At 39.9% G+C, this 25,035-nt stretch overlaps 4 protein-coding genes and 1 long non-coding RNA gene across 5 annotated transcripts; 4 read left to right on the plus strand and 1 right to left on the minus strand.

Moving 5' to 3' along the window:
• The first annotated feature begins 718 nt into the window (after nucleotides 1–718).
• LOC114136076 (dynein light chain roadblock-type 1) lies at nucleotides 719–4,520 on the plus strand. The gene is made up of 4 exons (XM_028003863.1): nucleotides 719–837; nucleotides 3,145–3,220; nucleotides 3,505–3,672; nucleotides 4,026–4,520. Exons 1-4 carry the CDS (start codon nucleotides 835–837, stop codon nucleotides 4,067–4,069), a joined length of 291 nt encoding a protein of 96 aa, XP_027859664.1. The 5' UTR covers nucleotides 719–834; the 3' UTR covers nucleotides 4,070–4,520.
• A 627-nt stretch (nucleotides 4,521–5,147) lies between these two features.
• Nucleotides 5,148–7,079, plus strand: LOC114136077 (dynein light chain roadblock-type 1-like). Its single transcript, XM_028003864.1, has 4 exons — nucleotides 5,148–5,304; nucleotides 5,518–5,593; nucleotides 6,623–6,790; nucleotides 6,877–7,079. Exons 1-4 carry the CDS (start codon nucleotides 5,302–5,304, stop codon nucleotides 6,918–6,920), a joined length of 291 nt encoding a protein of 96 aa, XP_027859665.1. The 5' UTR covers nucleotides 5,148–5,301; the 3' UTR covers nucleotides 6,921–7,079.
• Nucleotides 7,080–8,769: 1,690 nt separating this feature from the next.
• map1lc3a (microtubule-associated protein 1 light chain 3 alpha) lies at nucleotides 8,770–13,990 on the plus strand. Its single transcript, XM_028003862.1, has 4 exons — nucleotides 8,770–8,938; nucleotides 10,280–10,335; nucleotides 11,868–11,974; nucleotides 12,854–13,990. Exons 1-4 carry the CDS (start codon nucleotides 8,899–8,901, stop codon nucleotides 13,014–13,016), a joined length of 366 nt encoding a protein of 121 aa, XP_027859663.1. The 5' UTR covers nucleotides 8,770–8,898; the 3' UTR covers nucleotides 13,017–13,990.
• An 886-nt stretch (nucleotides 13,991–14,876) lies between these two features.
• On the minus strand, nucleotides 14,877–20,595 carry eif6 (eukaryotic translation initiation factor 6). Its single transcript, XM_028003855.1, has 7 exons — nucleotides 20,512–20,595; nucleotides 20,230–20,409; nucleotides 18,556–18,641; nucleotides 18,304–18,479; nucleotides 17,581–17,757; nucleotides 17,320–17,504; nucleotides 14,877–15,211 (listed from the first exon to the last, which is right to left on the minus strand). Exons 2-7 carry the CDS (start codon nucleotides 20,334–20,336, stop codon nucleotides 15,202–15,204), a joined length of 741 nt encoding a protein of 246 aa, XP_027859656.1. The 5' UTR covers nucleotides 20,337–20,409; nucleotides 20,512–20,595; the 3' UTR covers nucleotides 14,877–15,201.
• LOC114136080 (uncharacterized) lies at nucleotides 15,221–24,975 on the plus strand. The gene is made up of 4 exons (XR_003593729.1): nucleotides 15,221–15,792; nucleotides 21,928–22,053; nucleotides 24,596–24,704; nucleotides 24,774–24,975. It is a non-coding gene; the product is annotated as an uncharacterized LOC114136080 (long non-coding RNA).
• Nucleotides 24,976–25,035: the final 60 nt, after the last annotated feature.

Raw genomic sequence — 25,035 nt, forward strand, 5'->3', positions numbered from 1 at the left:
CTTAGCTAAATGATCTGCCATATAGTTCCCTTCTATATCTTTATGAGCAGGTAACCACATAAACCTAATCTTAATCTGAGTTTGTGTCATTCTAAATATAACTTCATAAATTTCATATACCAACACTATACGACTTTCAGATGACACATTTAAAATAGACATTAGTAATGATAATGAATCTGAACTTATAAGAACTTTTTCAAACGTGCTGTTCTCGCGCGACCTTCTGAATTTGATGGATGCAACTGACATAATTAAAAATAAAAGTAGAAATATATATTTAGTTTGTCCTTTTACAGATGCATATATTTCGCGTGTATATATGTGAAAACGTATATATAAACATGTATTGTTTTTCCTTTACATGAGTTTTCGTCAAGAAATGTATATATATAGTTTTTCTCTCTCTCTCCCTTCCTCCTCTCTGTCTGTTTCTTTCTTCCTTTTTTAGATTTTCACATATATCCAGATGGTAATTTAATTTAAGACTATCATTAATAACAAATGTTTTATATGGAGACGGATAACTCGCTGAGGCGACCCCTAAAGGGAAAACGTCGAAAGGAAAAAAAAATCGAACTATTTTATTTCGCCATATTTCGCCACATTCTCAATAAAGCATAAAAACTCAATGTTATTATACCATATTTTTTATAGATGGTAATAATAAAGAAAACAGAATAAATAGAAAGTTAAAAAATCTTAACAGTAGTTGACCGGAAGTTGTTTTATCCTAGTTACTGACAACTGGAATTAACTTCCGCTAATTCCAGTTAGCTTTTGTTCTAAAAGAGGATCCGTTTCTGTCACAGTTTACCCCCTACACACGTTGAAATGGTAAGATAGAACACCTGGATTTAACATTTATATGAATATCAGCAGGTTTTATCGCCACGTGTGGGGATGTATTGATTTATATTTGGAGGTTTGACAGGATGCTAACTATGGCTAGCAGAGAGAAGCTAGCCGGGCGTTGCCTGAGTTCAGAAAATGTTAATCTCTTATTATTTAACTGTTTTTACTGTTTAGTGACTTTGGTTTATTGCTGAGAATGTCTTATTCTTAGTATTACTGTTTATATTTATTTTCTATATATAGTAGCAATGTTAGCAGAACGGGGTTATTTACAGTTGTGTTGTTGTTTTCATTGTTGTCTTAGCCCCTGTTTACTGTTTTGTTGCGTTTCTACTGTACATTTACATGAAACCACCGAATGTTTTCTCTGACAACGGTACAGATTGAAAACGGGTTCCAGAGTGCAATGGTTCTTAAATGTTCCGGTGTCAGTTGTCTTGTAAACAGAATAAATGGATCTTTTCTGTCAGGGAATCCTTCGCTCATGCATAGTATGACGCAAAACATATCTGCTTCCTACAATCCTCAGAAGAATAAGAAACTACTGACAATGCTGGTGTTACTACAATTCGTGTTTCCCCTTCAGATACGGTTCCTCCAGCGTCTCTTCACCGCTACGCATCGCCCAGGTGGCAAAATACCCGTGTGCTTGGTCAGCCCTCTTATCTAGAGAACTGCGGACACCGTGAAAGCTCAAAAAACGTGTTTCAGCAAAGTCATCCTACTTTTTTACAAACTGCGCCCTAATCAGACGCACATAGTTTGTGTTTTCCCTCAGTGTCTGGAGAAGGACCTCGCTGCAGCAAACATAAAGGGGCGGGGACGGACCACTGTCAGTCTCATACCTTATTTGGAAATGGGACCACTACACTCCGGAAGTGAAGGGGGCGCTATTTCCCATATTATCCGCGGTCTTCTGTTTTTATTTTCTTTTGAAATCTGTGATACATCTTTACCTTTAGGAAGGACTTTCACTCGCCGCATGTATTTGAACTTCTGTCTTTTATTTACTTCAGCGCAGCTCACAGTTATTAACTAATTCCGTAGCTTTCTGTGTAATTTTAAATCTGCTCCTTAGTTGCATAGTTTAGTTTTCGGGCCTGCTACTGCCTCTAGTGGCGTGGGGGTGGTAACACAACTAATATAATTAAATTACCATATCAGAATACCACAAAGTCATTATTAATTCTGGCATTACTGGGACCGTAAAAGATAAAGTCCCTCACAAAACACCATACATTTTTATATCCTTTAGGAAGTAGAGCTAATTAAATGACATAAACAAGACCTGAAAGTGGTTCTAGTTTCACTCAATGGCCAACCTGTTGAAACTGTGGCTAATTTTAAATACCTCGGGTCATTCCTGGACAGTCAGCTCAGTTTTGCTGAAAACACTGGCTATATTTTTAAGAAATGTGACCCAGTGATCTTGGGGTTACCCAACCAGAGGTTGTGTACAACCTCTAGTTAGGTAGAGGTTGTTGAGTTAAAATGTTAAAACATTTTAACTTGAGTTTTAACTCATCTCAAGTTTTAACTGTTGAGTTTTTCATCTTTTCAGCTGGTTTGGTTACATGAGCTGCAGACTAACAGACAATCTTTTAAGAAAACTTTCAATGGCAGGTAAAATAGTAGGTAATACTTTGAGCTCATATTGTGTTCCTCTGGTAACTATAGAACATCTATTAGAAGTGATTTATTGATAGTGCAATAATTATTCTTAGCCAAACTAAATGATAACATTTACCTTATAGCATCCAAAGTATTTTACTTGATGCACAAATTGTTGATATTGTGATTCTATGAAAGAGTTTTATTTTATCGTTTTAGAGTCAAAGAAAAATTTCCACCTTGGAAGACTAAATAGTTTAAACATATTTTTTTATGATTTTTTTGTTGTTTAGAATGTCTTCATGTAAATATGTTAACAGAAACAAAACAAAAATTGAATTTTTGTTGGATCATTGTCATGTAAACAGGGCCTAAGTTTAGTGTTTATTATCAGTTCCTGGTTTCTTTTTCTCTTCTCCACACACACACACACATACACACGCACGCACGCGCGCACACACACACACACACACACACACACACACATGCTTAATTGCTTAATTACTAATTTTCATTAGAAACAAACATTGTATATTTGTTGTATAATTACAGTAATGTCCCTCTTAAATGTGTTTATTGATGTCCCTTAGAAGAAAAAAGGGGATTTACTGATCTGTGGTGTTTGACTTGCTTTTGTTTCTGAGTTAAATGAAACCACCTGCTGTTTTTGATTTTCAGGCTGAAGTTGAAGAAACTCTGAAGAGGATCCAGAGTCAGAAGGGAGTTCAGGGAATCATCATTGTTAACTCTGAAGGTAAAACGTTTTAAAGGTAGAATGCAGAACAAATGTAGAACATTACCGATTTAAGAGAGATAAATATTAAACGTTATCAGGTTTCTAAATGGTTTAAATCAGTTTAATAAGCTGTTTTGAAGTGCTTTGTGAACATCTCTGATATATTGATTGAGATGTTGTGTTTTCTAGTTAAAATGATCTTAGAACAAGATTTCAGTCAAACTTGGACTCGTTAAAATGCTTCACTGGAGGCACGACTCTGTAATCTAATTACATGTTTGACCTGCAAATGTTCCTTCCAGGAATTCCCGTCAAGTCGACCCTGGACAACCAGAGCACGGTGCAGTACTCGGCCTTGATCCACCAGCTGGTGATGAAGGCCAGGAGCACGCTGAGAGACATCGACCCGCAGAACGATCTCACCTTCCTGCGGGTTCGCTCCAAGAAGAACGAGATCATGATCGCTCCAGGTAAGAGAGTTTGTCCTCCAGATTTGCTTTGATTTTAGGAGAAAATCATGGTTGAACATCTGTATCTGATGATTCGTATGGAGGACCAGAACTGACATATTTAAAAATAAAAGCCGGATTATATAGATTTTGTTTTTGATTTTTCTTTCACATGCGTTTGACAAGAAATGTATGTATTGTTACATACATTTCTTGACAAAAATTCACGTGTAAGCAAAACGAAAAACAAAAATATACATAATTCTTTTTATCATACGTACTGTATGTTTTCATGTCAGTTTGGTCCTCCATAGATTCCAGCCTCACTGCGGCGATCCGATTCTGATCGCTGGTTCTGTCTTGTTTCTCCTCAGATAAAGACTATTTCCTGATCGTCATCCAGAACCCTTCAGCCTGAAGCTGCTGCTGCTCCTCTCCTCTTCATCTCCTGTCTGAATTTAAATGGCCAAACTGTTTTCTGTTTGCTTTGCTGAAAGAGAAGACCCCAGTGTTGGTTCTGCAAGGACAAGGACTGATGAAGGATGAAACTGAACCGATCGGGGATCCGTCTGATGTGAGATGGTCCAGATCTCTACTTCCTTTTTTGATCATTCCAGATCGCTCGTCTCTTAGTTTTCTAAGTTCTCTGCTGTTGTCTTTGTGTTGATTTCACATATGAAGACATGCACAACGTAGGAAACATAAGTTTGGACCAGAACGTCTAGAACTCCAGAGGTTCAGTTTGATGCAAACTTTGGGTTATTTATTGTTCTGTCCCAGAAACATGTTGAAGTATTAAACATGTGAGCTGCACTACATTCGCTTCTCTGTTCATTGTTTTCATCAGAATAAAGAATAGAGAAATACAATTGATTTATTAGTTCAAATTATTTTAAATAATTTCTAAAACAGCCCACACGATAGTGGCAATGATGTTGCAACTACCATGTATGACAGTTGGTACTTTGTACTTCACCTCGACTCCTCCCAAACATTTTGTCTCATCTGAAAATAAAACTTTTATCCAGAAAACATTTGACTTTTAACTATTTAATAGCTTAAAGTTCAACAGGGGGAAAATAACTGAGTGATCATCGATGAATCGATAGTTTTGTGAATTATTTCAGACATTTTACAAATATATTTCATTAAACTTGTGGTTTCCTGAAAGATTAGAATCTTTTTAACATTTCTTACTTGGGGTGGACAGAAAGTTTTAATTAATGTTTTTAATTACATTTAATTGTATATTCAAATTTATTTGTTTATCAGTAGTCTCATTGAACAGAAATTGAAGAAAATAATAAAACTAACAATCTTGACAGTACAGGCAGTTTTTTGAGGTGGGGAGTTGTTGACAATTATATGGAATTTTTTGTGAAAATAAATTAAAATTGTTATCATGATAACAACTTAACCATGATAACAATAGACAATACCATAAATACCCACTCCTGTTTTTCTTATGTTTATCAGTGAGTTTTGTGACAGTATCACGAACGGAAGCTAAGAATTCCGGGTTCGCCTCCAGGACTGTGAACACACCAAAGTAGCCGTTGGGATCGAACCTTATAGTTTCCAGTCAGTAACGGTTCCGTTAAATGTCAGAAGATTCGTTTTTGTTCCCGATTTCTCCAGCTAAACATTAAAATGGTAAGACAGAACACCGCACTGTGTTCTTTGTTGTAAAATTCAGGGTTTTATCGCCTCCTGTTCGAATGTGTTGCTTTATATTCGGAGGTTAGCGGGATGCTAACTTCGGCTAGCAGAGAGAAGCTAGCAGCTGGTTAGCAGTTTAAAGAGCAGCGGTGTTTAGGTTGCGTTGGTTTCGGAGCTAAACGAAGCCACCTGTTCCTCGTTTTTAAGGCCGAAGTTGATGAAATAGTGAAGAGGCTCCAGGCTCAAAAAGGAGTGGAAGGAGTCATCATCGCTAATTCTGAGGGTAAAACTCATAGTTTTAATTAATGATTGTTTGTCTCTGCTGAGTTCATGATTACTTCTGATTTGAGGTTTCCATTCAATGCTTTATTAAAGGGTCTGCATTCAATGACTTAAAATTTCTGACTTTCCACTCAAGTCAGAAATCTGAAGTGCTTTATACCATAAGATAATTGGGACTACTGAAAAAAGAACTTTAAATTCTGAATACTTTGAAAAATGTCAGTATTCTGATATTAAAATCAAAATTCTGTAGAAAAAGACAATCAAAGTTGATTGGATTTTGTTTAAAAATATATATGTAGTCCTCCACCCTACTTGAAAAATACTGACCTAATACCCAGAAATCCAAAGCTTTTTGAATGATTAAAGCTACAGGAGATGGTTAACTGAAAAAATTAAAAAAATAAAATCTCAGAATTGTTTGAAAAAATGTCGCAATTCTGAGACTGATTTTGGAAGCAGAAATCAGATGTTTGAAGAATTGCAAAATTCTGAGGAAAAAAATGTTAAAATCATTTAAGAAAAAAATCCGACTTTTTGAAAATGTTAGAATTCTATGAAATTCTGGAGAAAAGCCAGAATTCTTAGAAAAATGTTACGTAAAAACAGTTAATAATCCTAAAAATAGTTAACAGTTAATAATCCAGAAATAAAAGCAGAAATCTGTCAGAATTCTGAAAAAAGGCAGAATTCTTCTTTTCTTTCTTCTTTTTTTAAATAAAAGATGAAATTCCCTAAAAAGTCGGAATACTAAAAAAAAGTCAGGATTCTGAGATTAAAATAAGAACCCTGAAAAAGAACAACTATTGTTTTATTTTGAGGAATTATACTTTAGGGTGAAAAAGTCAAAATTTGGGATTCTGAGAAGAATATCCAGAATTCTCTGAAAAATGTCAAAATTCTTTAAAAAAGACATTGACAAAGAAAAAAAGTCTAAATTTTTACATTTAAAATGTAGCAAGTAGTGGTTTTTATTGCCATGTGATTTCATGGTGTGTAATCTGATTACGTGAGTATTTGATCTGACCAGGAATTGCCATCAGGTCCACTCTGGAAGACCAGCACACGGTCCAGTATGTGGCGTTGATCCAACCCCTGCTGGTGAAGGCCAAGAAGATGCTTCTGGAAATGGATCCCTCGGACGACTTCACCTACCTGCGGGTCCGCACTGAGAAGAACGAGATCATCATCACTGCAGGTGAGGTCCAGACGCCATTCTGAGCCATCAGAACTGGGTCCGGATCTGTGGAATTAACCTCCGGGTTCTGGCTTTTCTCTCCACAGATAAGGAATATTTCATGGTTGCGATCCAGAAGCCTGCACCCTGAAGTTGCTTCTTCTTTTTCAATCTTTAATCTTTATTGAAAGTTTATATTTTATCATCCACACCAACAATATTCAATGTTTCTTTAAAGATGGTACATCTTGTTTGTCCCAGGTTCTTGTTCTAGTTTGCTTTGCAGCGATTAATAAATTTTGCTCCCAGACGATTTGTATTTTTAAGTTATAACTAAGCCCCACCCCCAGACAAATTTAGAACAATTCCTGTAATGTGGGCGGAGCCAAGATACACTGAGGGGCGTGGTCAAGACGAAAAAAGCACTGTTGCCCATTTATCCACTTTGCTCCTATTTAGCAACTTTTCAGACTCTAATCCTCTTCTGTTTATATTGGAGTTTTTTGTAATACACTGCCAACTACTGGCCATGCACTGCATGTGCAGCAAAAGTTTCTCAAATCCAAGATGGCTGACAGATAAAAAAACATGCTGAGCATCTCAGGAGTATCCAGTCAGTCTTTCTAGAGTAGAAGAACTCTGCAGGTAAAATAAATACTGAAACATCAAGTAACAACTCAAGAATAGATCTAGTCATATATTTTATAAATATCAGCTTTAAATATAGAGAAAAAGATAACTGGTTATCCAGTAAATTGGACATTATGCATCACTGGATATATTTCAACAGCCATTGATATCATTAATCTGACAATAGTTCTATAAGATGCACCACACAAAATCTCATATTCTACTGCATAACTTGGAGATTTTTGGAAGGAAAAAAGTAAATTGCAGCCATAAACATGTAAGTTGGTTGAAGAGCCTATGAGATAGTGGAGCAACCGCTTGCCTCCCAGATGATGTTCTTCCAGAACTTTCTTTCTATATACCTAAGTCCAGTCTAGCATTTCTATTATTTAGAGTGGTTTTCAGTTAATCTTCAAAAGTTTTTCTGCGTTATTTTTCTCTTTGCTGTGGTGCGCTGCACTAAATTAATAATCTCCAGGTTTCATTTTGTTAATGGGTTTGTTCTACAGTGGCCGTTCATCTATGGAGGGGAAGTAAAAGAATCCTCTTTGTTTTGCAAAGTGTCTGCAAGGTTTCTGGATGTAAACAGCTAAGTGTAACATATCTATATGTAATTCCAATTAGTCTCAACCACTAGCTGGAATTAAAGCTCTGCTATAGCACAAAGCATAGCGGACCCATGGTTCCAGACCGACAAAAAGAAAATATGTGAACACTCTTAACCAATATGCGAGAGAAAGAACAAAATGGCTGCTATTGTGATCGACCCATGTTGTACGGATAAGGGAAATATGTCATATGTCAAGCTGCCTCTGATCTCCTACCATGATATAGTTCACACAAATGGTGAACACAAATGGTGAGCTTCGCAGCCTGAAATCTATACAATCAGTGTTTAAAAGTATTTGTAAAGGACACACAAACTTTTTGTGTGGATTACAAGGTTCTGCCGACTGGCAGAGCAAGTGTATATAGGCTACATATCTGTCTTAGCTTGCAGATAAAAGCTACATTAGCTAAGATAATTTTGCTAGTTCCGCAGTAGGTACTACAGTAAATATCACTGACATTTTCCTTAGTATTACATAGACGAGGGTGGAGTACTCAAAAACTAATTGAGTAATAGATGTAATGTACTTGTATAGTTTATAAGTTAGACAGACACGAGGCTAAAGCTAATTCTAAGCTTGTGGCTTTGTTGTTGTCATAGCAACTGTCAATTACAAATTCACATAAGTGTGACTTGACATGAGATCTATGTACTGGGTTGGGGACCCCAAGTGAAAATCTACTTTATGGCCCCAGAAAAGCTTGAGCAGCAGCTGGACTTCACCTCATCCTCCAGGAATAAAAGATGCACGTCCCCTTTAAGAGCCACTGATGACATCACAACTTTCCAGGCTTTGTTTGTCCCGAGCAGCCGCTGATCCGCAGACGGACCTCGGAGAGCAGCGGACGCCGAGCTACAGCCCCTTCTTTCGGACCCATCTGCAGCAGCCATGCCGTCCGACAGACCCTTCAAGCAGCGGAGGACCTTCGGTAAGACGGCGGCCCGGAGCCCGGCCGGCGGGCCCGAGCCCGGTGGTGGGAGCCTGGAGGCCGGGGGGGATGCGTTGCTGTGGCCGTTAGAGGCTCCAGGCTGAGCGGGGACTCAGCGTAAAGCCCCCCCGGAGGTCCAAATGAACCACCAGAACCGTTTTAAGCGTAAAGCATAAGAGTATATAAATGGGTTCTGGTGCTTTAAGGTTCGGTTTGAAGGCTAACAGCCATCTGGGTCAGTATGACACCAGGCCCGGACCCAGCGGTACCACCAGAACCAGAGAGGCTAAAACAACTGGACCACTGGTTCCGCTCAGTGTTTACTGGGGAGGGGAAAAACATGTGCTGAAACTTGATCCCGTCACGCGTGTTCTGTGGTCCGGCTGTAATCCGATTCTGGTGGAGGGGCCCAGTTCGGACTGGGAGGAGCCCAGACTCTCATAATTGCATAATGGGCCTGATCCAGAGGAAAACAGCAGAACCGGAGGAACTGCAGGGGTTAAAGGTCAGCTAGACTCTGGTTTTAGAGTCGGACTTGAACGGGACTCAGAACCCAGCAGAACCGTACAGGATGCTAATTTGTTTTTGTGTTTTGTTTTTGTTTTATCAGCTGACAGGAACATGGAGGCTGGACAGCTGATCCAGGTTCCGGTCCAGAGTCCAGGCGGTTTGTTTACTTGCTGGGATAAAATTAAATGATCCCATCTGGGTTTAAAACTGGACCTGGCAGCGTCCACAGACCGGGTCGGGTCAGAACGGCTCGGTTTAATGTGTGTGTTCACTTTTACGGTTTAACTGTAGTTTGATCCCAATTTTATTCAGATTTTTTGTTCTTCACTTAATTCAAGTTTTATTAGTTTTATTTAAACAATCTTTTTAAAAATTTATTTCTAAGTTTAATTCCTTGTTTATTTTTCCACTTTTTGTTATTTTTCATCCTGGTTTTAATAATTTAGAAAATAAACCCAGAATTTATCCTGATTTTATCCCATCAAACAGTGGGAAGGGTTCCTCTGCCTACATCTCCCAGAATGCTTTGCAGTTCTGGGAAATTATTTAATATTCTATCAGATGTATTGTCTATTCATATTAATCTGATGGTTCTGATCCGACCCACCTGAATATGCTGCAGTGGAACCAGAACAAAGAGCCCATTCAGATTCCAGAGTTTTCCTGACCTTTGACCCTAGCCTGATGTGTTTTTGGGGCATTGGGTATTAAGTTTTTTCTGACTGGTTTGATGAGTTCTGAGGAGGAAGCAGCTGGTTCTGACTGAAATGTTTCTAATGGTTCTACTGGGCTCAGAACCTCGGTTTGACCCCTCCTGCTTTCCATCCGCAGCCGATCGGTGCAAAGAGGTGCAGCAGATCCGGGAGCAGCATCCCAACAAGATTCCCGTAAGTCCTCGTCTCGCCTCTCGAATTGATCCTGAATCGGGCCGTCTGATCGGAATCAGAACAGAACCTTGAAGTGTCCGTTTGCATCTGTCTGATTCAGCAGCAGGGAGTCAAACTCCTCATTTTAAGCTAGGCTGAAAACGCAGGACATAAGTAGAGCTGACACTAAATTAGTAATCAATAAACCGTTAAGTGGCATAAATAGACCATAAAAAGTCCATTTACTGAAAGAACAAAACAGTCAGAGCAGTAATGAAGCAAAAACTGCACAAAAATAAAAACATTCAGCATTTAAACGGGCAGTATCGTGTAAAATCAACTTTTTTAGCTTTACATCATGTTATGTTATTTTCTCATCAAAAACAGACCTGCAGTGTTGCTTTGATTCTTTCATATATGTTTGAGAACTTCTTTAATTGCTATGGCAACCATTCAGCTGTGCAAAGCGCTCGGTTGGACCTAGCCCCGCCTTAGAGGTGCAGCTCCTTCAGACTAGCCAGGAGCAATTAGCAAACACCTGGTGGAACTGCTGAGCTTATTGTAGGAGCTGCTGCTCAGAGCAACACTGGTAAAAACGTTAAAGGGTTAATAGAGGAGCCATGTTGGGATGACTTCCCTGAAAGAGCAGGAGCTTCTTAAAGAGACAGACTCCCAATTTCACGGCATTAAATTCCGAAATCAAATTTCTTTTAAATCATATTTTTTATATTTGGTATTTTTATAACAACTGAAGGTAACATAGATATTTGATTATGCGATAAAAAAGGAATTATCTGTAAATCTGTTCTACCCAGAACTCCTCTAGTTGTAGGTTTAGCTTCACCTGGTTCACTTTCTGTGAATAAATGTCCTATTAAGCACTTTTTTCCATCCAGTTATTAATCGTTTAATTAGTCCTACACTGTATTGATGTTCAGTCCAGCAGAAATGGCGGAGCCTTTCATATGTTAATCGATGTTTTAGATTATTTATTGTTTAAAAAGAAAGTGATATGTATATTTCTTAAGCAATGATTCACAAATAATGTCTTGAGGTGAAAAAAGATAAATAAATTTCAAGTTTAATTAATTATTACAATTAAAATGTTCCTATCTACTGGAACCCAGCAGAGTATTGAGTCGTTGACGGTACAGCGGTGCCTCTGACTGAACACGCATGTGGCGACAGTGGAGAGGAAAAAAAATGTAAATCCATCGATCCTTTCTCTCCTTTTGGTTAAGGAGTAATTTGAAAAAAATGTCATCCTCATATTTGGTTTTCAGTTAATTATACAGGATAAATTTGATCAAATCTGTCAATTTAAAGGAGAAAAACTTTTGGTAAAAACTTTTTTTTTGCCTTATTTTATGACGAACATTTATTTTCTTTATTTACAGATTTAATAAGCAAAAAACTGCTTCTATAATTCAGACCAGAAGCTTTTCTTATAATCTCTACTGATGGGCAAGAAGTGTTATTTAAAGTTGCTGTGAATATTTGCCTGGATGGATTGAACTGTCAGGATCTTTCCTGCTCCTGTTCGCCCCCTGTAGGTGATCATCGAGCGGTACAAGGGGGAGAAACAACTTCCTGTTCTGGACAAGACCAAGTTCCTGGTTCCTGATCACGTCAACATGAGTGAGCTGGTGAAGATCATCAGGTAAACATCGTCTGCTGCTCCAGAACACTGAGATTAAAACTCAGCTGGTTTTTATTGTCCTGGTGCACAGAAACTGTTTTAGTCAAACATGGATTCATTTACTTTAGTGAAATTAAAGATTGATGATGAAAACACTGAACTCTGGCATAGCAAAACGGAAAGTAGAGAAAACGTCACTGCACTGTCGAACATTTCAAAGTAATTGAAAAAGTTGTTCCCCTCCTGACCTGTGGGGGCGCTGCACCAAGAACCACTGAAGGAAACGATACAAAAACCTCTGAAGACACTGAGCGCAACTTCCTTCTTCACTAAATGGGAACAAAAATGGAGGCGTCAGATTTTAGCGGTTGGAGTTCGCTTCAACCGAACCCAGATCAAGGTTTAGAGGACCAGAGTTAGCTTAGCATTCACACCTCACCAACCCAACCTGACTTTTTTTTTACTATTTTCAAGCAGTTTGAAAGTCCAAACTATGATCTGTTTACTGCCAAACAATCCAAATTTGTTCCACCTCTGAATGTGACAGAGGTCTAATTTCAAGGCACTAAATCAAGAATATATATTAATATATTTGTTATATTCAGCATTTTTAGGTAACATAGTTACTTTATTGTTCTATAAAATACCTGGAAAGCACAGAATACTGCCCCTTGTATGACAGTTGGAAACGCAGCTACTGAGTCACAGTTGAAGATGATTATTAAAAAATACTTTCCTTACTTTTCAACTCCCTGCTTAGGATTTTCAGTGTCTTCTGCCTCTAAATTGCTTTGTCATTAAATAATGAAGGTTTGGATTCAGTCTGGTTGTTTACTGTGAAGCTGCAGGAAGTTAGCATCATTATGAAGTGATGAAGTTCAACCTCTTCCTCCCCGCCAGGCGTCGGCTGCAGCTGAACCCTACCCAGGCCTTCTTCCTGCTGGTCAACCAGCACAGCATGGTGTCCGTGTCCACCCCCATCTCTGAGATCTACGAGCAGGAGCGGGACGAGGACGGCTTCCTCTACATGGTGTACGCCTCGCAGGAGACCTTCGGCTGCTAGGGAGGAAGATGAGGAGGACGAGGAGGATGGGATGTCCTCTCCACCTTCAGACTCTTTAGTTTATTCAGTTCATTCAACACAAGCTGCAGACGGCTGCAGAGTGCGCTCTGCTGTTTCTCCACACACAGGCAGAGAGCTCTTATTTTGAAAGACCACAAACTGACCAATCACGTTAGAGAATGTAAAGGCGTCTTCTCAAACACTAAACATGCATTTCTGGCTCATTTCAACCCCTTTTAACTGAACTCTTAGTTTTATTTACAGCCAACATGGAGCTTAACCTTTGACCCCGATGTGCAATATTTCCGCCCTCACTCAGCCGTAAGCACAACATCCCAGCTTCTAGCGCCGTAGATTCCCAGGAGCAGCGAAAGCCTCGCGCTGCATTCAGGGCTGGACGTAGTTCCTAGTGTTCAGAGCAGAGTGACGCTGCAGCTTCAGGGAGGAGGAGAAGGAGCCACTGTTAGAGGTCAGGAGGGCGGCGCCTCCTGCTGGTCAGTAGAAACACTACAACGTTCAACAGAGAAATCGGTTTAATGTAGGAACTGAATGAGCTTTTTGTTTTGCACATAAATCAGTAAAATGAGGCTCGTTTCTTTTAGGTTGTTTGTAATCATCTTTTTTTGTACTTCTCCCAGTCTGCCTTCTTTAGCAGGAATTTATAGAAAACGTTTGGTTCTGCACTACAAACCCTGCATGTTTTCACTTTTTTATAGAAATGTTAACAGATTTTATGCCATAAATAATTGTTTTCTTTTAACTATTAAAGTCTTTATTAGATGTTTTTTTTTCAAACCAAAAACATTAACATATGTATGTAAAGCAAAGTGTGCGTCATATAATCAACCTGTATCACCGTGTTTTTCTCTAGGCTTCCACCAGGTGTCGCTGTTTTCAGCTGGTGTACATAGATGCATTGCTGCGAGTTGACTCAGAGCGTTTGCCAGTAAATAAATAAAAACATAGAAAGCTTTGTAATGTTTGGAGGTTTAATTTTTACACAAAACTGCAGGTCCTGCTTTTGGTCAGCAGATGGCGCCACCAAATTTGACAGTCTTGGATCACTTAATAGGAGTACTAGGTTTTCGACCTCTCCCCAGATTTACTGAAACAGTGCCAAAAGGCCCCGAGTCCAAACTGACGACTCTGATGGCTCAAATTAGCATCCCTTCTTCAATTGTAATGTGGCCGTTGACCGTCAGGCCAGAAGGAGGAGTGTGAATAGTCCATGTTGGGGGTGGGTATCTATGATACCTACAACTAGTCAGTTTAGTTTTGAAGCATACATGAAGTGTTTTTGGAGAGATGTGACCGTATGCAACGAAATTTCGTTCTGTATACACCCTGTGCATGCAAAATGACAACAAAGTCAGTCTAAGTCGAAGTGTAAGTCTAAGGAACAATTGTGCAACTGTGAGATGCGTTGAGGCCATTACCAGGGTACTTATAAGGTAATGGCCTTATTTACAGAACAAAAGCAATCCTTCAGGTCATTTGGCCTATCTCTAGACTGCATAGGTAAATGTCAAAATGGACTAACTCCAGTACTTCCAGTGCTAAAACCTAGAGCAGAGAAATATTGCCACCTGCAGGTGGGCGTTAGTATCACCTAAGCCCAATATTGACAAATTTTTGCTGGAAATGTGCAATTAATAATTTTAGCACAAAATTTAATGCATGAATCTGCGTTTGCTTGAAAACGGATTCATTTTCTTCAAATTTCATTTGAAGAAAATTTTATTCAAATGAAATTGTTTCATGCAAGAAAACCAAAATAACTTTAGTCTGAAAACAAGCCAGTTTATAGTCATTCTTCCAAAACATTTGATTAAAATGCAATAAAGGACACTCAGTCAGACGAAAAGAGAGCAGTCAGTTTTATTTTACACATAAAACATCCAACATATTGAGTGTCTCCTGACAGAAACACAGCTTTCTGCACTTTGTTCCTCCTGCAGAGCCGACAGAATCAGAAAGTGGATCCAGGTCCAATCAGCTTAGAAACCTGCAGACCGATTCATCTAAATGAGTCTCGGCTCATCAAGGTGGCCTCCACCTGACTGGAGGCTCCAACGTCTCTGATCTGGTTAATGTGGTTGAAAAAAGGCGGAGATGTTTCTGAATGAGGTCCAGCTGCTTTAGGGGGCGGAGCTTCGTGATGGCAGCAAACTGAGGCAGCAGCTTCTTACGCCATGCTGAGGGGAAACAGGAAATCAATGACTTAAATATGAATAAACCAGAATAATCCAGCTGGTTATAGTAGAAAACATGGCTGTTTGAGTCTGGAAACAGGAGATCCTCAGCTTTAGTCAGACTGTTTGGGATGTAGGTGGAGCAGATCACAGTTTCAGCATGTGGAGGTTGCATTTTAATCAACAAAATAAGCAACGTTTTCAATTCAAACATCTTGCTGCTAAATTATTGATTAAATAGATATGAACACAGCAACAAATTTTAATCTGTTCTCCAGCCATCAGATTGGTGAAAAAGTGTTGGCATTTGGTCCAATGTAAATAAGTTCATAGTTAGCAAATTGTATGACTACATTTATGCTAAGAATGGATAAAGTTTAGATTTGAAATTTAATAATAGTGTGACATCTGTGTTACTGTCTGTTGTATTTGCAACAAAAAAAAAGACAGAGTGAGAGCTCTTAGCAGCAAACTAGCTTTGGTGTAAACTTCTCTGGTAACCATGGGAACCAAGAATTTAGGCCGAGAAAATAAACGGCTCCAAATGGATTTTACGCTTCATACGTGGGAAGATATTCTTCATTGTAAGTATTTATGTATTCAGAAGTCAGACATGTGTTGTTTTTTCTTTGGTTGATAAAATGTAGAGAAGTGAACATAATTTTTGAGTGTAGCATTAAAATGATCTGCTAATAATCAAAATTTATGTTTTGAGTGTAGCATTAATATTGGTGTATTAGCCAGTAATGTATTTTTATTTTTTACCTTCTGTTATACATCAGCTAAAAAAAATCAAATTATAAAAGATCAGTTAAAAGCAAGCCTTTTAAAGATATTAGCACAATAGCATCCAGCTTTATATTCGCTCATATGCTAACTCCTTTCAGCATAACTCGAAAAATACTCATTTCCAGCGTCCCATCAGAATGATTTTAAAAAATTAAACCCCAATGGGTCGAGAGAAGCAGCTTTGTCGTCCATTGCCATTAGCTAATGTCGCTTGTGCGTCACGCTAACAGGCGTACCGGAAACACTAGAAAATAAAGGTTCCAGCTGGAAACTGTATGTAAATGGGGACTTGTGATTTCCTGGTCAGACAGCCTAATAAATATTTATTTACAATTTTTACATTAACCTGCAAGACGTTTACTGCTCCCACAATTTCAGACTGGATATACATTGTAAATAAGATATACAAGCAATTACCTTTTCCATCCATTTTAAGAAAAATGTTTATTCATTTATGGGGCCAGATTTTGTAGAGATGTTGTATTAATCAGCCTATTTGTGCTTTTTGGTATGCGTGTTTCTCACCCCCAGTATAAATCAGGGATGTCCAAAATATGGCCCTTGAAATCATTATCTGTGGCCCTTGTCCATAATTCAAGAATAGCACAGTTTCATTTCGTCACACTGATGGTGAAAGGCTTAAAACAAATGAAAGTGAAGAAAAGGCAGATAAATTTGAATAATCCTAAAATGAAAAACTTAAACAACACAAACTATTCATCTTTTATAAACTACATTTTTCCTTTCATTAAACTTTGATATTTAGTCAAAAGTAAAATTGGGCCACACTTTGCTAAATAAGAGGCTTTTAAAAGAAAAAGAGGAATTTATATTGCGTTCTTATAGCCTAGAATATAAAAAGAATCTATAAATTAGTAGGTTTTAAAATATGTTTTTAAACAATAGAATTGGTTTTGCTTTTTTATATCAAAATGAATTAATTTATATTTGCAGCCTGCAGCTACTTTTAATTTCAGAGTTGTGACCCTTGTTGCAAAATGTTTGGACACTCCAGTCTAAATAATACAGATGTATATACCAGTGTTTTATTTTACCCTTTCTCCCCCAAACTGTTCTAAGTTGGTATATGAGAAAAAAAAGACAGGGTATTTCTACTTTTAGAAGTTGTAACTTTGTATTGTTGACTGAAAATATAAAATGCCAAAAATTCCGCATAAAATTTTAACATGTTAAAGTCCCAAGTTTAAACTTCAACATTTTGCTCCAATCTTCAATGTTTTTACTGAGATTTATTGCAATAAAAGGAACACGAAGTTGATCTATATTAAAAACAAGAATCTGATAAGTGTGGATGGCCTGACCTGTCGATGAGCGAGTCCCTCATGCTGGTGGCGATGGCGGACGCCTGCGCCGCCTCGCTGAGCCGGAACACGCTCTCGATGACGGACAGCTCCGTGCTCGTGGTGTCCAGGCCGCAGAACGCGCACCAGTCGTTGACCACCATCCCCGCTGCGATCACCTCGCTGCCCCGGTTCACTGTGCCGGCCTGCACACCAAACCCACTGTTACTAGCGGCTCTGGTTCCACTGAGCCCAGAACCGGGCCAGTGGACCGGGACTCACCACCAGGGGGACCTGCAGCAGGGACGACAGCTCATCCTGGTCCTCGATGGACGTCTTGGGGTGGACCAGGCCGCCCTGGTTGCTGAAGGCACAGTAGGACCCGACCAGAACCTGCTCGGCCACCGTCTGACGGAACACCTCCACCTTCAGCGTGTCGGCCAGGATCTCCTCCGTTTCCTGAGGCAGAGGAGGACAACATGGAGGAGTAACTCATCAGTAGGGCTGGGCAATAAATCAATAAAAATATATATCGCCATAGAAACATGATCAATATCGACAGATAATACGTCTGATATAATATTCAATACATAGTTCTCATGTGACATCGTACTACCGGGAACTTTGTAGCTGACAGATATCTTGGTAGGTAACCGTAACTAAATCTCATTCTCTTTCTCATACGTTTGGAGGAATCAACTAACTCTCTCACTCACTCTTTGGTTACCTAGGTAACTAGCACCCTTTACCTAGCAACAACCTGTTGAGTAAGTTGTGCAGCAGCAGTTTCATGTTTCGCCTCATAACTGCTTAAAAATAAAAACCAACAGTGTGGAGTGAAAACTGTGGAACAGGAAAGATTACGTCACCAGTCTGGCAGCAATTCAGATATTTAAGACCAAAAACTAATCAATAATTATTGATCCTAACTGATAAGAAACGCTTATATCTTGGTACGGTTTGTGGTCATATCGTCAAGCCCTACTCCCGAGGACCGCCTCTCACCCGGTCCAGGTCCGGGTGGACCAGCGCCACGTAGTCATTGCAGGCCACCACGTTGCCCAGCGCAGACAGCCGCTCCTCGACCCGCTGGATCCGCACGGCGTCCGGCAGGGAGTTCCTGATGTGCTGCAGCTCCTGGTCAGTCGTGTTGTTGGGCACCAGCAGGCCATGGCGGTTCCCTGATGAAGACAAGGAGGAAGAGGAAAGGCTCGTTAGCAGGCCAGGGAACTGTAACGAGGAAGAGGCTCCACTCACCGACACACATCCTGCCGATGATCCGACATCCGGCGATGGAGGCGTGAACCACGGGGATGGTTTCTGACAGCTCGCCTTCAAACACGCTGAAAACACAAACCAGGGTTACAGCAGTTCTACGTTTTCATTATAGTTTAGTTTTATTTCATTCTGGCTTTTTGTTTGTCTAATTCAGTTACTTATAATTAGTTTATAAGAGAGTGTTTGCTAGTTTTTATTAGTTATAGTAGTAGTTTTAATTTTTTTATACTCAGGTTAATTTTTAGGTGCAGAACTCAAAAAGTATATTATTGTGATTAAACACTGATTCAGTAGTGAATACTCAATGCAAGAAACCATTTTAAAAACATTAATTATTGAACAATTAGCCATCTCTGGTGTTTTCTCCAAACTTTTGCTGTAGCCATTTTGCAAACTAGAAGAGCTACCACCATGAGTTCTGATTGGCTGCTCTTTGGACCAATAGGAGCTTCCAAATCGTCCAATCAGAGCCATTTCCTCCTGCAGGAAAACTCAGATCTGGACCGGAACTTTTTTCATAAAAAACTTCTAATAAAACCCAGCATCATCATCAAGATCGTTACTTTTACTGTTTTCTCCAATAAATCAATAAATATTAATAAAAGTTAGAAATTATTATTAAATGCAGCTTCTGTCTGCAGTTTAGCAATAAAAATCAGACTATAAAACCAGATGCCTGAAAACTCATATTTGGATGTTTTTGAAGAGTCATAGTTCTGTTTCACTTAAAGAAGTTTAATTGTCACTTTTATTGTTTTCACAGTAAATAAATTTTATTGTGAAATGAATTTATTAATTTTAGATCCAGTCCAGAAAAACAATTCTCCCGATCCGTCTATGTGGCTTATCTGCTGGAGGACAAACTGACCACTTCTCATTTTCTTCTTCTACTACTCTCCGATTTCCATAATTTGCTGTTCACCCTTTGTTTTTTCTCAGTTACTTTTCTGATGGGCCTGTGATTCCTTCCTGGAGGACTTTTTCCTTTCAACTAGATTAGGGGTGGGTATCCTGGTCCTCGGGGGCCGGTGTCCTGCAATGTGGTGTCTTAGACGTCTCCCTGGTCCAACACAGTTTAATCCAACAGCTGAATCACCTCCTAAGTGCAGTCAGAGTCCTGCTAATGACCTCATTATTTTACTCAGGTGTGTTGAAGTAGAGATTCAGTTACTTATAATTAGTTTATAAAACGTTGCAGGAGACCGGCCCACCCAGGGGCCAGCTCCAGGCCCTGGGTGAACGAGAGAGTACCGTACTCCTTGTTCAGTTTTCTTCCTGTTTTCCTCTCCACTGTCACCACATGCATACAAACTTTTATTGCTCAAGTGCATCGAGATGACATTTATTAATTGACGCTATGTAAACAAACTGAATTGAATGAGGCTAGTTAGCCTCTCATCATAGTTTTGAACGGGGCCAAAGGTTCTGGATGTTAGCAGGAGTTCTGATTCAGTCTAGTTCTGACCCAGACAGCTCGAAGAACTGGGTTCTGCTCTGGTTCTTCTGGTTCAGCCCAGCTGGGTCACCTGGTACCGCTGCTGGTTGGTGCTAGTCTGTTGTTGCCTCCCAGTCAGAACTCCGGGATTAGCCACTTCGCCCAGATGTTTGACTGCTGTCAGAACCGAAGCGCGTGCGCGGCAGGTGGGGACCCACCTGTAGAAGTTTTCGGAGCCTCCGATGGCCACGAGGCAGTAGGTGTTGGTGAGTTTGGCGAAGCAGCCGATCTCGTTGTTCTTCTCGAAGGAGGCTCTGACAGCCATGATGAAGAGGAGGAGGAGGAGGATGAAGGAGAAGGAGAACGTTCAGCTCCAGGAGAAACAAAACCGTTCTTTTCTTAAACAGGAGCAGAAATTAAAGTTATTATCAGGTGATCCAGCAGCCTCACGCGCTCTGGGAACTAATATGAACCTTAAGCTAGCTCGCGGCGGCTCCTACCTTCAACCCCACGTGTTGACTTCCGCTTCGGGGTTCCCGTAGTGACGTAGCGCGTATGGTACGTCGAACTATTTATGTGCTACGAGTCAAATATTTGATATGTCCGTTATAAAACACAGAGATCTTCTTTATTTTATTCTTTAAAGGTTCAGATTTTTATATTTTATTTCCGAGTAATTTTTGCCCATTTGTTTCCGAAGAATCCTTGTGTTTTGTATTTTTAATTTGCATATATTAATTTCATTATTGCTTTCATTACATCACTTACAAATGTAAAGTAATTTTAATTATTCTATTTTAAAACATGTATATTGTTCTAATTATTTGTTATATTATTTTTTATATTCTTTATTTTTTATGTGCATTATCCAGGATTGTAGCGATAACATCGATACCAAGTCATTGTCAGCATTGGGCCGATTAGTTTCAGATTCCTTCTTGAAATGTAATTTTATTTTTACATTGTAATTTCTCAAATCTGTCAAAGAAAAAAAATCTGGTTTAAGTTGATCTAAAACTCTATATATTTATATTGCTTTTTTTTTTTTTAGGAAAAATTTGTTTTGTTTTTCTACTGTCTCTGTTTGTCATGTTATAAACTACTGAATTTATATATTGATTTTGCACTTACTTTGCATCAGATTGATACCAAGACATGCAGATTGCGCACTTCTACTGCATGCCTCTATCGTTGGTCTCCATGGAAGCCAAACTACATCCACATCAGACTTTCCAGATGCTTATCTGCTAACTGTCATCTGCTTGTCCAGTTGGTTTTCCAGTTCCTGACTGATTCATTACTTTAAAATTACTTTATTGGTTCCTGTGCTCCTGTTTGTCTCCAGCAGGTGTTGCTCTCACATTTCCAGACTGTATTTTCTAAACAATCAGTGAGTGAATCCATAAATCCAATCAGAGCGGCTCCTCTTGTTTAATAAGTTGAATAGCAACCAGCTTCACGCTGCTCGCTCTCAGCCAATCACAGAGGGCTCTTCCACTGACGTAAGGTGCCCTGTTGTTTTTCACTTCGGTGCAATAAAGACCAGTAGAAGAGCGTAAGAGGCATCACTCTGACTAGTAATGCTGACCGGGGGGGACAGACGCTTAATAATCATTAAATCAGCAGACGATTTCATTGTTCTTTTTGTTTTAAGAGTGATTTTGTTCATTTCTTGTTTTTGTTATTTATTTATTTTGGATATTTAAAATGTCTCCCAGTTTCAGTATTAAATGATCACTAGAATTTAAAGTTTATTGATATTATGCCAATGCCATTATATTGCTTGAAAATGGTCTCAAAACAACAATATTACTTTATCGCAATGACTTTATCGTCCATCTGGTTCTGAACGCATCTGGCTCAGACTCCTAGAGATGTTAGTATACGCCTCGGAGTGATGCTTCCTCTCACTCTAGGATCTCTGCAGCCGCCGTCTCAGCTGACACGTCGGAGCAGATTCTCTGCCTGGAAACATCGGAAACTGATCGGAACCGCCGTCAAACAGAGACACGGACCTCCCCGGATCCCCAGGCACCGATTAGGTGGGAAGACGTTCATTTCTGTTCCAGATCAGAGCCCAGATCCGGCTGTCCTGTAGGGGGCAGCAGCGGGGGCAACCCGCACTAGAGAACAGATAAACAGCCTCAGAATAAAGCAGTTCAGGTTTAGTTTAGCTGTCAAGTTCAGGCTGGCTGCACTGATGAAGAGGTCAGAGGTCATTCCAACCGGCAAACCGTCCCGCATTTCTCTAGATTTCCTGCAGCCACTGAAACATGCATGAATGAAAAACAACCCAGACTTTCTGCCGGGTCAGAACCATCATCATCACTCTTAACTGAACATTCAGGGGGAAATCTGGAAAAATCCCCAGTTAAACTGGGATTGTGGAAAAACTGGATTAGAATAGTAACTGGATCGGGTAAAATCCAGGTTCCTGTGACCCAGTTTGACTCTGAATGATGGCTCTGATGGAAGGATGGCTGAGATATGGAGGTCCAAACAGGATGGAGTTCATTTACTGCTGTCACCATCCATCCATTTTCTGCACACCCTGAGGGTTGTCGGGGGGAGGGGGGGGGGGGGGGGGGGGGGGGGGGGGCTGGTGCCAGGTGGGGTCACCTGGACGGGTCGCCAGTCTGTCAGATCAGTAATATTATTAGTGCTCACAGATGATTAATCTAAATTATGTCCTGCAGGCTGCCTCTGCCTCGGTTTTATTACCTAAAACTTTCTCTGACTTTGTTTTCGGATCAGAACAACTTGGTTTGGGTCGGTTTCATCTCTCGCCTGTTTTTCTGTTGGGTTTTCTGGTTCTTCTCTCTTCCCTCTGCACATATTTAAATGTGCAGTATTATGTGTTTTCCAGGCATACAGTACCATTTTATAGCAGAGTCATGTTACTGTGTTACCTGCAGTCGTTATACATACTGAATATGACTTTAACAAAATTAGACTTTGTGATTTAATGCCTTGAAATTGGGTCTGTCTCTTTAAAAACTCCTGCTCTTTCTGAAACTCCACCTTCAGGAAGTTGTCACAACATGGCTCCTCGTTTATTGTTTTCACCAGCGTTGCTCTAAGATGTAGCTCCTGTAATGAGCTCACCAAATGCTCGTTTCCACCAGGTGTTTGCTAATTGCTGCTGGCTAGTCTGAAGGAGCTGAGTGTGGGAGGAGCTGTGGCTCTAAGGCGGGGCTAGGTCCACCTGGGCATTTAGCCCAGCTGAATGGTTGAAAAGGAGATTTAAGGGTAGGAAATAATTAAGTCAACACTCCGGGTAGGTTTTTGATGAGGGATAAAACATTATGACATAATTTAAAGCTAAAAAAGTAGATTTTACATGATACTGCCCATTTAGCGAAACCATCTGCAGCCATCTGTGGTTTTGCAGAACTAGCCTGCTGCTGAATCTGGGTCTCAGACATGGTGCAGTTCTGGATGGATGAGGACAGACAACATCAGGACCTGAGAGGATAGAGCTATTTTTAGACCGATCTGATCTAATCAGACAATGAGGAGGAGGAGGAGACTGGACGATGACGAAGGTCATGACTGAAGCAATTCTGAAGTTAGAGAAGATGTTCAGTTTAATCCATCGTGAAAGGAGGAGAGAATGTTCTGCAGCGAAGGTTAAAGGTCAGAGGTGACCTGGATGTTGGAGATTTGATGATAAAATGTTGATTATTTAGAAACTTGACTTGGAGATAATGATTAGTGACCTTCTCTGAGTTTTTCCACTGTAACATAAATATAAATACAGCTAACAGCAGAGCATAAAAGTTCTGTTCGGGAGGGAGGAAGAGTGATTTTAATTTCCCAGCATGCATTTCCTCCCACTCTGAGACGGTGTTGAGAAGAGGAAGGTGACCCGATCATCTGCTTCCTCCGATCTGATCAAATACGACCTGATAGCCAGGAGAGGAGAGGACATTTTGTCCACTTCCTGTCTATCCCCACCGTCCATCTCTGTTCACACACCTACACCTACACACACACACACCTACACACACACGCACACACACACACACGCGTTTTCATGAAACATAAAGACATATGACAAAAATAGGACAAATCTTAGCTAGAATTTTGATCAAATCAGATTTTTATGTGACTTATGGGGACTATAATATCTCAGTTATTTCATGTCAAAGTGAATTGTGGGACCCAGAGATACACACAATATTTTCAAGTATATGTGACATGAAGACAAGGCACGCACACACACACACACACACACACACACACACACACACACACACACACACACACACACGCACACACACACACACACACACACACACACACACACACAGAGCATTTAACTTTAATGAAATATTCTACATAAAGTTTCTAATCTGTGTTTCAGTCAGAATAAAACAGTTTGAGTTCATGTAAAATTGGTTTTGGCAGCTACATAGAGCTTATTATGGGATGGATGGCAGTGGAAACCAAACTGTTGGTGGAAACAGGAAGTTAACTCTTGACTTCGTTGTGCCACCTGCGTGACTCATGGCTCCAATAGGGGGCAGCAATCTGCTGGATTTTCAGAATAAAAGTCCAAGCATTAACTGGTTTTCTGCTCAGATCTGAAAATTGACGATGGGAGGAGGTCAGAGTCATGAGAAGGAGGATGAGGAGCGAAGAGGAGGAGCTGAAGAACATAAGAAGCCTGAGGATGCTGAATCTGCTGAAGGTAGAAACAGAGAAATGCGAAAAATTCAGACGTTTATTTCTGATGAATTAATGTTGTTCTTCTCCTCAGAGTCGTCAGGTGAGCTGCCCCAGTGCAGGATCGGAAACAGGCTGGTGGACAACATGTGCTTCATGATCTCGTGCACTAACTGGTATTGAACTGGTGCAGACTGGGACTACTGGAGGAAGATGGGTGAAACATTCCAGAAGCAAACCTTCAGGAAGTTTGGTCTTTAGTTCCCAGGTTTAATCATAAATCTGCTGAAAAACCATCCAGGTGTCGTTTATGGCTTCGGATCTGTTAGTTTACTGCAGGAACAGCAGAGAGGTTG

The sequence above is a fragment of the Xiphophorus couchianus genome, chromosome 20 (assembly GCF_001444195.1).
Source record: "Xiphophorus couchianus chromosome 20, X_couchianus-1.0, whole genome shotgun sequence".
Lineage (NCBI taxonomy): Eukaryota > Metazoa > Chordata > Actinopteri > Cyprinodontiformes > Poeciliidae > Xiphophorus > Xiphophorus couchianus.

Coding starts and splice junctions, on each gene's coding strand:
- LOC114136076 (XM_028003863.1), top strand. Junction 3,221..3,504: donor CATCATTGTTAACTCTGAAG/GTAAAACGTTTT, acceptor TGTTCCTTCCAG/GAATTCCCGTCAAGTCGACC. Junction 3,673..4,025: donor CGAGATCATGATCGCTCCAG/GTAAGAGAGTTT, acceptor GTTTCTCCTCAG/ATAAAGACTATTTCCTGATC.
- LOC114136077 (XM_028003864.1), top strand. Junction 5,594..6,622: donor CATCATCGCTAATTCTGAGG/GTAAAACTCATA, acceptor TGATCTGACCAG/GAATTGCCATCAGGTCCACT. Junction 6,791..6,876: donor CGAGATCATCATCACTGCAG/GTGAGGTCCAGA, acceptor TTCTCTCCACAG/ATAAGGAATATTTCATGGTT.
- map1lc3a (XM_028003862.1), top strand. CDS start 8,899: ATGCCGTCCGACAGACCCTTCAAGCAGCGGAGGACCTTCG. Junction 10,336..11,867: donor AGCATCCCAACAAGATTCCC/GTAAGTCCTCGT, acceptor CGCCCCCTGTAG/GTGATCATCGAGCGGTACAA. Junction 11,975..12,853: donor GAGCTGGTGAAGATCATCAG/GTAAACATCGTC, acceptor CCTCCCCGCCAG/GCGTCGGCTGCAGCTGAACC.
- eif6 (XM_028003855.1), bottom strand. CDS start 20,336: ATGGCTGTCAGAGCCTCCTTCGAGAAGAACAACGAGATCGGCTGCTTC. Junction 18,642..20,229: donor GGCTCCGAAAACTTCTACAG/GTGGGTCCCCAC, acceptor TTGTGTTTTCAG/CGTGTTTGAAGGCGAGCTGT. Junction 17,758..18,303: donor TCCACCCGGACCTGGACCGG/GTGAGAGGCGGT, acceptor CCTCTGCCTCAG/GAAACGGAGGAGATCCTGGC.